The sequence below is a fragment of the Peromyscus leucopus genome, chromosome 10, assembly GCF_004664715.2.
Source record: "Peromyscus leucopus breed LL Stock chromosome 10, UCI_PerLeu_2.1, whole genome shotgun sequence".
Classification (NCBI taxonomy): domain Eukaryota; kingdom Metazoa; phylum Chordata; class Mammalia; order Rodentia; family Cricetidae; genus Peromyscus; species Peromyscus leucopus.
The window spans coordinates 2,342,170-2,355,573 of record NC_051071.1 but is presented as its reverse complement, the minus strand read 5'-3'; the positions used below and the strand labels follow the sequence as shown (position 1 = coordinate 2,355,573).

Sequence of the window (13,404 nt, the reverse complement as noted above, 5' to 3'; positions counted from 1 at the left end):
AAACTCTTATAGTAGGCTTTGTTGTACCTCATGACTTTTCTTGCAAGGTAAACAGTGCAGCTTAATAAATAACATTGCACCGCATAATAAATAACAGTTTTCCCACCTGCATAATGGGGATGGCCTTAGACTGCTGTTCAAATTTGTATCAAGCAAAGAAATAACAATTTCACAGCCCAGTTTCCTAACATCTTGTTGGCCCTAAATACTCATACTTCGCTCCGTAGCAGCTCCTGCCCTGGGGAAACTGGCGAGGAGTCAGAGCCGATAGTCTGACAGGCACCCAGCTCAGAGATATTTTGGCTGTAGCCATTTCACTGCCTCGTGCTTTGCACAGACTGTCAGAAGTGGCAACAGAAAAAACTGTCAATGTCCCAAGGCCACAAGACACAGAAAAAGAGTTTCTTCAAATCATTTAAATTTCCAAGCTATTAATGATGTATTAACACTCATTGTAATTGCCCAGTGGCTTCAAAAACAAACAAACAAACAAAAAAGATAAATAGAACAAATTTCTCACTCTACATAGCATTAGGTCCGCTGGGGAAGGGACACATTTCCATCACCCTTCATTCACCAGTCATCATTTACAGGACAATGAAATACACATCTTTCTCCGTTACCCCCAGGAAATCCTTCATGACATCAAGAAGACAGGTACTTGGGGTCACACGGAATGGGGTTCTGATGCCGGGACTCCTGTACTACTCTGTAATGTCTACTATACCCATCTAAGAAACACCATTGTTTAGAATTTCCAAGAACCAACTACAATGAACACTTTGGTAGGCTACTGATGATAAAAAAAAAAAAAAAATGAGAATGGTGTCCCAGCCTTCTTTCTTATTTAGTTCTTATAAAAATTAACTACTCTGACCAAACAATGAGGCAAGGTATCAGAAAAAAGTTAGGATATGCAATTGATATACACAGCAGCAAATGTTTTTCTGAATGGGCAAAAGGACTCATAAAGCAACATGAGGAACAGTAATTCAGAAGGAACCTGAGCAGCCACAGCCTCTTTTAGAATAAATCTGGTGTCTCCAAGTTAGCTAGTGTAAGCATAAACCCACAAAACAGCTCGGCATTAGCAAAGAGAAAGTTTTCCTCATCAGAAGCCAATTTCCATGGAAAGAACACTGCAAGGTTCCCTGTAGAGACCAAACATCACACTTACACCCCATCAACATGGGAACTAGGCAGTGAGAGACAGGGGAAATACTCACTGAGAATCATCACTAAGTGGGAGTCAGAGAAGGTGAGAGAAATGTTAGAAAACCAGTGATACTTCCTTCAAACCAGCAGCTCGTCACCAACCCAAATACAGTAAAAGCCCCAGGGTGGGCTCTTAGCATCTTTCTTCCTGGACCTTCCTTCATTGAGTATTTGGGCCTCTGTGCCTGGAAATGTTCACTCTTTCCTTCCTGAGGCATGGGGGGCCCATCCATGAATGAAGCAGAAAGCCCTTGAACTCAAGAACTTCTGGCTTAGGTGGCTAAGACAGAATCCCCCCATACACCCCTCACCATGTGTCGTGACTTCTAGCAGCCAGGGATGCTATGAAAAAAAAAGTAGTTTGGGGATACAAGATGGAGGTGCTGCTGCTGTAGAGAGACTTTTTTCCTAGCTCTGTGTGACCCTCTAATGCACCATGCCCATGCAGCTGCTACTCTGACTCAGAGATGCCCACACCCCATCCCACCTTTAGCACGCTGCCACCGCCACTCAGTGTAGTGGATCTTCTCTCAGAAGAACTCCTGGGCCAGGTATGCTGGTGCATACCTGTAATCCCTGCACTGGGGTTATGGAGGCAGGAGGACCAATAATTCAAGTTCATCTTTGGTCGCAAAGCAAACTCTGAGGCTAGCCTGGCTTCCATGAGACCCAGTCTCCAAGAAGAGGAAGAGGATGATCAGGATGAGGAGCCTCGAGTCCCCACACCAAGGCATTTGTATTCTGCCATGTATATAGCACGAAGACAAAACCTAGTATTCAGGCAGGGACCACCACTATGCTGAGCACAGAACTGGACCTCAGCCAGGATCTCCTAAAATACCCATCAATCAATTAATTTTTAAAAGTGTGTCAAGTATGAAGAAGCAACCCTAAAGAATAAATGACCCAAAGAAGCCAGCAAACAGCTCCATCTTCCTGCACTGTGGGCTTTTACAGAGGAGGACCACTTTGCTACTTTTGAAGAATGTTTGGAAAGAATAAAAAAGACGGGAGTTGTAAACACAAACACACCATATGGTTAGCATGTAAAAAACTACTCAATATGTGTATTGACAACTTCAGCACAACAAGGACTCCCTTTACACCTACTGTGTACAAAACCATTTGCAGAGGGCACAGGGGCAGCAGTGACAGACAGCTCAGAACTGGCAGTAAGTGAAATATCAGAGAAAGAAACACAGCTCTGAACGTCTTCCCTTAGGTTCTCTGTCTCTGAAGCATCTGCACTCAGTATTTATAAAAGACAATCTTCAGTAGCACAGTGGATTTGGAAGTGCTCTAGCCTGGATTCAAGTTCCTCACCACCCACAGAACCTCAGGCAAGCCAGTGGGCCTCTCTGAATGACAGCTCCCTGGGCTGAAAATTAAGCACCCATGAAAATTTCGTATGGTGCCAGATGCTTGGTGTGACCAGGTTTCTGGCTAGGGTGAAACTAAATTACTGGAAGCACACCATGCTTCTAAGAGAACCTTCTGTGATCACTCAATCCTACCCAGTTTCTCCTTCCTCATAACAGGTCCCAGCATGCATTGGGACCAAGCCCACTTCCTTCGTGACCACAGTCAGGGAACTTGATTAAAAAAAAAAAAAAAACCCAAAGGACACACCCCCCTCTCCAATCCTCTGTGGGAGGCGGCCTGTGATGCAAAGCTGAACAAGCAGGCCAGCCTTTCAGGAGTAGGTCAGCATTGAGAAAAGGGCACAGTAGCACCGGGCATTGGAAATGTGGCAACAGTCACGCTGCCCGCTTGCTGGGTGAGAAGCCCGGCTAAACCTCCAGTAAGAAGTACAAGCAGGGTAAATGACTTACGAGAGAAGAGGGCTATTTTTAGTAAGGATCCCATGAGAGACTGATTTCCATGCACACTAAGCCCCTGACATTTCCTTTGTGGGAGCTCCTAAACCTCATGACAGGTCAACAAAGAAAGATAAAAAAAAAAAAAAAAAAAAAAAAAATGACAATTCTGACAATTCTAGAAGGAAGGAAGGCAGATAGGCAGGCAGGCAGACAGACAGACAGACAGACTAGGTACCCAAACCAGTGTCCAACCACTGAGGCTGAAACACAATTGAGTCAATAAATTTTAAGCCTGAGCTGGGGAGTGGGGATGGCGAGATGACTCAGAGGTTAAGACCACTACCTTTGAAACTCCCAGGAATCCACAAGGATGACCCCAGCTAAGACTCCTAGCAATAGTGGAGAGGGTACCTGAACTGACCTTCTCTGCCATCAGATTGGTGACTACCCTAGTTGTCATTAGGGAGCCTTCATCCAGTAACTGATGGAAACAGACGCAGAGATTCATAGTCAAGTACTGGGCTGAGCTCTGGGAGTCCAGCTGAAGAGAGGGAGGAGGGATTATATGAGCAAGGTGGGTCAAGATCATGATGGGGAAACCCACAGAGACAGCTGACCTGAGCTTGTGGGAGCTCAGGGACTCTGGACTGACAGCTAGGGAGCCTGCATGGGACCGACCTAGGCCCCCTGCATGTGGGTGACAGTTGTGTAGCTTGGTCTGTTTGTGGGGCCCCTAGTAGTTGGATCAGGATCTGTCCCTAGTACATGAGCTGGCTTTTTGGAACCTATTCCCCATGCTGGGATGCCTCACCCAACCTTGATGCAGAGAGAGGAGACTGATCCTGCCTCAACTTGATATGCCATGCTTTGTTGACTCCAATGGGAGGCCTGCCCCTTTCTGAATGGAGGAGGAGTGGATTGGGGGGTGGGGTAGACAGGAGGTGGAGAGGGAACAGGACGAGAGAAGGGAGGGGAAACTGTGGTTGGTATGTAAAATAAATGCAAAATTTTAATTATAAAATTTTTTTAAAGACCGCTGCCTGCTTTTCTAGAGGACTTATGTTCAATTCCCAGCACCCACATAGCAGCTCACAACCATCTGTAACTCCAGCCCCATGGAATTCAACAACTCCTTCTGGCCTCTGTGGGCACCAGACCCATGCATGCTGCTCAGACATCCATGCAGGCAGATCACCCATAACAATAAAATATTTTTTACAACTGAGCTGAGGAAGGAGGGTGAGCCTCTGAGAGGAGGGATGAATTTCACTCTTAGGCTGAATCTCACAGCCATGCTTGCTAATCGATGTGAAACGCTCCTCAGCAAAATAAGATCAGCAACCAAGGAGAAACGAAGAGACAGCCCTGAGAGTCACTAAGAATGTCGACACTCCCACATCAGAATTAGCAAGCTGCAACACCATAGAGAGCTGCCTGTGACGGGATGGAGGAGGGCTGGGCTCCTGACACCCTTCACATCTGGAATCAAAAGAGGGCAACACACTCCTGCTGAAGAGGACTACTTCACTGGGTCAGAAGCATGCGGAGTCCTGTGTATGTGCAAATTAAACACCCAGCTGTTGATTATCCAAATCAAATCATCCCACTGAACTCTTCATTCCTATTGGGGAGGAGGGAGGGCAGGCTAACATCTGACTTTTGGCTAGGAAATGCTTTGATAATTGCTTGTGTTCATATCACAATATATGAGGTGGTATTTTTGAGTTCCTGCCAAGAGCTTGCCTCCCAGCTGCCCACCCATCTCTGCCTTCCTAAGACAAGGTGGCAAATTTTAATTGCCATCCCTGGCATTCCAATTAGAGAATCGAGCAAAAATGAAGAAGGGCTGTGAACAGCTATACGAAGCCTAAATATCCAGTCCATGCACACTACCCTGAAAGCCAGAAATGGATGGAGGCCTGAGCCTCAACACTGTGTGAAGTTGGTCCTGTGCACCCAAGGCTCCCGGCCTGGCTGCTCACAGAGCTGCTGAACAAGAGAGGAGCACCCCCCAAGTAAGGCAGAGTCTGCACTGCCAAGGTCTACAAGTAGGTCACAAAGCACCACGAGTCAGACTCAGTACAATGTCTGTCCTGGGAGGAGACACAGCTGAAATGCTCTACCTCGGACCTACGCTATGTGCCATGGAACATAGGTTTCTAAACCCAGGGACACAGGCCTGGCACTGTTTGGTTGGCTCTGCTTCTAGGCCCTCCCCTGCTCAGTGCTAGTTCACGTGTGTGTGTGTGTGTGTGTGTGTGTGTGTGTGTGTGTGTGTGTGTGTACCAGAGGACAACCTCAGGTGTTATTTCACAGGAGTCATCTACCTTGCTCTAAGAGACAGTGTCTCTCACTAGCTTACCAGTTAGGCTAGGCTGACTGACCAGTGAGCCTTAGGGATATGTCTGTCTGGGGTTATAACTGTTGAGAACCCTGCTGACTACTAGCTGTGTTCCTGGAAAGGCTTCCTAACCTCCAAGTCCTCATGTGAGTGGAAAACAACACTCCCCCAGCCACCACATCCCACCACACCTCACTCCACCCCAACCTCATCTCACCCAGCTTCACCTCACCCCACTCATCCCACCCCACCCTACCTCACCTCACATCACTCCCTCACCTCACCTCACCTCACCCCACCTCACCCCTACCCCACTCCCAAGGTGTTTCTGAAGTCCTGGGTTAGTTCGCTTCTTTTTTCATCCAGGGTTTTGTAGGATGTTCTGTTGGACACATGGCACTGTGGGTCTTTATCAACAATACAGAGTTCTCCCCAGCAAACCACAGCCGGCACTGTGTCGGCCTCTTTTTCAAACAGATGTTTCTTCCCTGTTTTCTGCAGTCAGTAAACGAACACCCAGCACACGCAGCATGATTTCACAAACGCCCCTTGCTCCTTTCTATCCTTCTGTCTTCCTTTCCTCCTTCAGCCTGAAGTATTTCCCCTCACTCTACTTGGGCACCTCGAACAGGAGTGAAGGTGTCACCTCCTCCAGGGAGCATTTCTGGGGCTCCGGAAGCCCCTCCTTCTTCTGCATCCAGCCAGCCCAATAATAATCAGTGCCTAACAGCACTACCATTCTGACCACCAAGTGATGAATGGACGACCAAGTGACCACAAGGACACTTCGTATTTGCTGCTCCCAACCCATCACCCCCCAAGAGCGGATAAGACTGAGGACCCTTACTCTTCTAAGGCTTGAAGCATGCCCCCGTGGTCGTCAGAAGTCAGGATGTCAATCACTTGGTCATTGAGGGAAAGATCCTGGCTCACACCATTAGCAGAGGTGAAGGGTGAGGGCTCCAGCTTGTTCTCGGGGCGCTGGACCTGTAGAAGTACAGAGACAGCTGAGTTGGCCTGCTGGGGAACACTGCATGCTGGGAGGGAGGACAAGGCTGTAGAGTCAGAGAGGCTGGCCTCCTCCCACCTCAGATATAACCATAAATACTCTGCTACTGAGACTGGGGGATAGCTCAGTCAGGAAAGCGCTTGCCACCCAAATGTGAGGACCTGAGTTCGAGCCCTACAACCCACATTTTTAGAAGGCTGGGCAGAGAGGCAGAGACAGGCAGATCCCTGGGTCCCACAGCTAGCCAGCTAGCCTATCCAACTGATGAGTTCCAGGTTAATAAGAGACCTTGCCTCAAAAAACAAGGTGGGCCGGGTAGTGGTGGCACACGCCTTTAATCCCAGCACTCAGGAGGCAGAGGCAGACGGATCTCTGTAAGTTTGAGGCCAGCCTGGTCTACAGAGTGAGTTCCAGGACAGCCAGGGCTACACAGAGAAACTCTGTCTTAAAAAAACAAAAAACAAAACAAAACAAAAAATAATAAAATAGGCCAGGTTGTGGTGGCGCACTCCTTTAATTCCAGCACTCGGGAGGCAGAGGCAGGCAGATCTCTGTGAGTTCAAGGCCAGCCTGGGCTACAGAGCGAGGTCCAGGAAAGGCTCAAAGCTACACAGAGAAACCCTGTCTCAGAAAATAATAATAATAATCATAATCATAATAATAATAATAAAAACAAGGTGGGGGGCGCCTGAGAAGAACATATGCACACAGGAACAAGTGAGTGCATGCACTGTGTGTGTGTGTGTGTGTGTGTGTGTGTGTGTGTGTGCTCACACGCATGCACTCAGACACACACACACACACACACACACAGAGGCAGAACAGGTAGAGGTCAAGGAGGACCAGGGTGAAACAGTGTCTTCTGGAAATGACAGGATGTGGTTGCCTGCACATGGCCTGCACAAGATCAAGCCGGTCAACATTTCACCATAGAGGAGAGAGAGGCTCGTGAACCCTCACCCCTAAGAAACTATTGACAGCTAATGGCTTCTTGGGGAGACAGGGACAGTTTTCTTTAGGGGTCTGACCCTGGTGACTCTGCTCCACTGAACGGCCCCACACCTGAGAGTGTATAGGGAGCACACACCTGACTCAGGAGATTTTTTTTTTTAAGTTAGGGATGGACTTGGGAAAAGTTAGGAGGAGGACTGAAGATGGATAGGATCAAAATACATTATGTGAAAGTCCCAAAAAATTAACAAAATATATATTTAAAATGACAGAGAAATCATTTTTAAAATCCTTCATCATCATCCTCCCCATCAGAGGGAAACTGCTAAGTGGCCTCCTCAACCTGGACGTGATGTTCCTGGCTCCTCCCTGATGAGCACACAGGTCTGTGAGATGGAGACACACAGCCACAGCCGCAGCAAGTGGCTCCGAGGCTGGTTTTGCCCTCTCCAGTCCCTCAGGCAGGTTGGCTCCAGGTGTCTGTCTCTGATGGCACTCAAGGACACACCTGGCATTGTTGGTGACCCTCTCCTCCTGCCATGACCTGGAGGTATTATTTCCTGGAACAGAGTGACTTTGAGTCTGGCTTCAGGGTGTACTCCTGTGGAAATGCAGACTGAAAGAACTTAGGTTTAAAAGGTCCTGTGTGGAGTCTCTCAAAGCAAGTAGAGGACCCAGAGAGATTGCAATCTACCAGGATGTACCCACAATGATTCCCGGACAAGTAGATGCTTGGTTTATGTTTAAAGAAGAGGACGGAGACTCACGAGGGGAAGATGGAGAAAGGAACTGGAAAAGCCCATTAGCGTGAGCAAGAAGAGCTCAGCTCCCTAAGGGAAGCCAGTCACTGGGTACATCCAGAGGGGAAAGTGAGGGGTGGGAGGAAATGAGGCACAGGTTATGTCACGGGGGGGGGGCACACAAGCCAGTCCAAGGAGTTTGGCTCCATCCAGCAGGTGGCATAGAATGGGGCTTGAATTGGGAGTAGCAAGAACACACCCACCCTACAGGTGGAGTGCTAAAATGTAAGGTTCTTACACCTGGCAACAGTTAAAACATCCATCAGCTAAATATGAAGTCGACCTAAGTGTTCATCACACATAAACACACAATGGGTGGAATATTATTTAGCCATAAAAAAGCACCATTCTGTCTGTCTTAGTTACTGTTCTACTGCTATGAAGAGACAGCATGACCAAGGCAACTCTTAGAGTATTTAATTAGGGCCTTACTTACAGTTTGAGAGGGGTAGTCCATAGTCATCATGATGGGAAACAGATAGTCATGATGCAGGGGCAGTAGCTGGGAGTTTTACATCCTGATCCATAGGTGGGGAAGGAGAGAGAGACTGAGCCTGGTGTAGGCTTTTTAAACCTCAAAGTCCATCCCCAGTGAAACACCTCCTCAGTCCTATTAACTGGAGACCATGCATACAAATATATGAGCCTATTGGGGCCATTCTCATTCAAACAACCACACTGTCAACACCTGGGGGGACCTGGAGGATGTGACATCCGAACTTAGCCAAGCACTGCTCTCCATCACATGTGGACTCTAAAAAAGATGATTCCTTAGAGGTTGAGCATAGTGACGGTTAGCAGGGTTGGTGAGGGTGCAGGGGAGGAGACTGGAAGAGGCTGTCCAGGGCAGGCAGGAGGAAAATGCTGGGCAGTTCCATAGCACGGGGTGGTAGCCTGGTCACCAAGAAGGTGCCACATATTTCACACCAGCTAGAAGAGAGTTTGAACATTTCCTCACAGGAAGAAAGGGTGAATGCCTGAGGTGACGGGTGTGCCATGCTCAACTGATCACTACACACTGTGTGAATGTGTCAACCTATCACATTCTGCCAGATAAATTCACACAATTGTGTGTTAATTAAGAATAATTTTTTTAGGGAATCATTCTAGGAGCTTTTGCTTAATTAATGAATTAATTAATTAAGTTCCCTATTTACTGACAATGCTGTGGATTGGCCTGGTAAAGGCTAGGCAACTGCTCTACCATTGAGATGCAGCCTCAGCCCCAGGGTGAAGGGTAGGGTTGGGTCCCCGAAGAAGCAAACTTGAGCATCTATCCTTAGCTCCCAAGTGGGGTCTGACATGGTCCAGAGTTGAGACACATCAGGATGAAGGATGAATGTCCACTTACACCACTGCCTACTAAAGCATCCCTGGGAAGGGAGACTCACCCGGCATCTGGCCAGCACACTTCCCTGCAGACACCGACCCTGTGCCAGGAAGAACAGGGCCACCAAGGTCAGCACGAGAGAGATGAGGAAGGCTGCGATGAAGCCTGCTGCATGGAGGCCATGGTTAGGTAGAACCTGCATGAAGAGAAAGGAGTCTGAGGTTCCCTCCTGCTACCACCACTTGACTCCCAGTCAGGTAGATGACCCCAAAGTAGCAGAAAACATAGAAATACCCAGAGTTTACAAACCACAGAGATTGGAGGCAGGAGAATATCTGCCAGGGGCTGGGAGGGAAGGGATGAGAGCAACTGCTTATAGGTACTGAATTTCCCCTGGAAGTGATGTGAATGTTCTGGAACTATATAGTAGTAATGGGTTTGCAATACTTGATTCCCACACTATCAATGCCAATAAATTGCCTATTTTGTTATTGTGTGTACACGTACATGAATATGTACACATACACACACACACACACACACACTCACACGCACGCACGCATATACATGTAGCATCCACACTACAAAGGCTGAAGACCTCACCACATGTCAGAACATCTGTTTAGAGTTTTGTTTTGTTTTGTTTTTAACTTGATTTACTTTTATTTTAATGTGCATTGCATGTATGTCTGTGTGAGGGTGTTGGGTCCCGTGCAATTGGAATTATAGACAGTTGTGAGCTACCATGTAGGTACTGGGAGTTGAACCTGGGTCCCCTGGAAGGCAAGGCAGTGCTCTTAACTGCAGAGCCATCTCTGGGCATCCGAACTGCCATTACTACTGCAAGCAGAGAAGGGCTCCTGGTAGAGGAACATTTGGGCAACAGTAAGTGGATATAGGGCTGAATGACAGAATGCGTGTGAGGGTACAAAAGCTGACAGTGGCCTTGGATGATCTGTACCAGTGACATCCCTCTACTGGGGAGAGACAGGAACCCAGACTGAGGCTGTTCAAGTATTAGATACAGCATCCTCAAGTCAGCATCCTTAAATGTCCCCACGAACAGCACCGCCAAAGCCCACCACTAGCCACCGTCAGCACAGATGTTGAGACACAAGCGAACCTATGCTGCGATATCTAGGCAGAAAGCAAAAAAGGTGGCTGTGGCAGCCTCCACCCCCAGAGCACGTTAACTCCCCCCCCCCCCCGCCTCTTGCAAAGAATCATCGCTCACCGTGCCCACCCCTTTAATCACACAGTCGCTGCAACCTTGCCTTTGATGGATTCTTCATAGCATTTATGAGGAGTGATACTGCACAAAAAGGCCTTTCAAGAAGAGATGAAAAGATGGGAATTCAATACCGAGTTCCAAAGACACAATGAAGGCTCGTGTAGAAAGTTGGGCTTCAATTATGTGATAAATATATGTATGGGCTTGGAAGGCAGGAAGCTAACACACCAGCCGCAGTTCTCCCTGGCGGTGGGACAGCTGCCATTGATGAGCTTTTCTGTGAGGAGGAGGAGGAGGCTGGGTGCAGAGGGGATCTCAGGAAGCCCAGTAGCCACACAGTAATCCTTCCCCCCACCCCACAAACTCAGGAAAAGGGGAATACACAGGATGACTTTCCATGTCTCCCCCATACAAGGTTTCAACAAGTTTTGCTGAAATCTTTCGCTTGGCACTCCAGATCCAAGGAGCAGGCAGGATGGTGGCTTGCTGCCCCGTGTCCCGATGACCTGGGGAAGTGGCGTGACAGGAAAGAGACTCTTGGCCTCCAGCTGATGCGTGGGTGTGTTCAGATCCACGGCAGGCAGTATCAATCACACTTCACATGTCCTAATGAAGCCTCGCGGCGATGGCTCGTCTTAGTTGTCAACTTGACTAGATCAGGAATCAACTAGGAGATAGGCGCTGGGCACAGCCATGAGGGATTTTTCTTGATCAGGGCATCTGGATGGGGAGACCCATGCTAAGTGTGGTTGGTAACTTCCAGTGGCAGCTCACATAAAAGGAGATTCAAAGGCCTCTTCTAGGCAAAGTCTCATGTCAACAAACATGTCAGGGGCCAGAGGAGTAAGCCTGACGCTGCGGTGCCATGGCAGTCCAGCAGGGGGCAAACAACCTGCCCGGGGAGTAGGGGGTGACCAGAGTCAGAGATGCTGGTCCGAGGGATGTCTGAGAGAAAGGCCTGGGGGACCATGTGGAAAACAGAGGGTCCCAGTGGCCCCTGGAGGAGACAAGGGGCTTAACTTTTCTGAAGAAATGTCAGTAAGAAGCCCCTAAGGAAAGAGCACAGGAAGGTCTGGGTTCTTAGGAAGACAACTAAAGCCCTGTGTCGAGCTGCTGAGGAGCACTGGAGGCAGCTAGGACACTCAGGAGCTGAGGTCAGGACAGCGGCCAGCGGAAAAGCGATGTAGCAGAAAAAGCAATAGTGACGACATGATTACCTGCACACCGCCATCTCAACTCAAAGCCTCGTGGTTTTGCTAAAAATGTGACAACTAGAAGGCTTCAAGGGCTCTCTGTAAAACCATGTGTTCAAAAATTCTCATTTCAGGCTGGAGAGATGGCTCAGCCGTTAAGAGCACTGGTTGCTCTTCCAGAGGTCCTGAGTTTAATTCCCAGCAACCATATGGTGGCTCACAACCATCTGTTATGAGATCTGGTGCCCTCTTGTGGCCTGCAAGCATACATACAGGCAGAACACTGTATACATAAGAAATAAATCTTTTTTTTTTTTTAAATCTCATTTCATAGCTAGCCATCTGTTATGACTTCCCTACTCTTGTGAGTTAACATATGCTATCTACATAGTAGGCCACTTGTCTTTTATGTACACTATAAATATCTCTCCATGTTTCTCGCTTATCTTTCCTGCTATTGTTTTTAAAAGTAAAATTGCCAACCGCTTATATTCAAATTCCCCAGATTAACTTTCTATACATTACTTTATCTATTCAGATTTGCTCTGACTAGAACATCCACCTCTGTCGTTCTTTCAAGAGATCCACTCATTTGGCCCTAAATCCACCCAGGACACCATCTTCTCCCCTTTAAATAAAACATTATTTCACTGCATGGACACACACACATGTAAGTTCTCTCTCTCCCTGGGTGGACCGCTGGCAATGGACCCTGAATGACTCTGGCCACTGTGACCATGGGTAGAACTCTCTCTGTGTATCTTCACGGGCTTCTGGGCTCCTTCCCAGAGAGCACAGCCACCTGCCGTCCTGGTGCCTGCCTGCCAGCAGTGCCCAATCCACGGGCAGCAAGAGGGTCTGGAGGAATCTGAGACCTGCAGTCCAGGTCTGGCACGATGGGACACTCTGAAACTCTCCTCCCCAAGGAGGCAGACAATGACAGGGATATGGGCAGTAGACTAAGAAGAAATTTCCTAAGGCCTTCTTTTCCTTAACTGGCTTGTTAGCTTGAGGCAGTAGGGTAGTTTGCACATGCTCCGGAATGCCAGCCACACAGCAAGTCGATGCATGCCATTGTTCGGTCTGACAGTTCTTCCAGCCACCACTCGCCCACCAATATAACCCTGTTAACTCTTCAAGAGCCCAGGTTAGACCTGCTAAACACACCCACCGTCAAGGGTCCAGCCTCACTGGCATGGATCTCCCCTCAGGATACCTGGGATTATGTCCATCCTGTAGTCAGCATCAGCTTACGGAAGCTATGCACAGTGGACTCCAGTCCCCAAGAATACCGCGCTGGGCCACACATCATGCTTCTAGTACCACAGCGGCTCCTCTCGACACCTGAACCTGATACTGTAATGACGGTCATTCTCACTGATCACAGAACACTGGCGGTTGATGTTGTTCTCTTACTACATAAAAATGACACCAGCAGTAGGTCCTGGTGCCCACAGAGTCTTAAAGAAACACAGTGCTCCACGCAGACTCACCCGTTTGCCTGGATAGATGCC

General features: G+C 48.3%; 1 protein-coding gene across 1 annotated transcript in view; it reads right to left on the bottom strand.

The window, feature by feature from the left end:
- The window catches only part of Evc2 (EvC ciliary complex subunit 2), an 85,378-nt gene that overhangs the window by 54,343 nt on the left and 17,631 nt on the right, over positions 1-13,404 (bottom strand). The window contains exons 6-7 of the mRNA XM_028882358.2: positions 9,528-9,662; positions 6,224-6,363 (exon numbers count right to left, since the gene is read on the bottom strand). Of these exons, the coding sequence (XP_028738191.1) occupies positions 6,224-6,363; positions 9,528-9,662 (275 nt within the window). The remainder of the gene's footprint in view (positions 1-6,223; positions 6,364-9,527; positions 9,663-13,404) is intronic.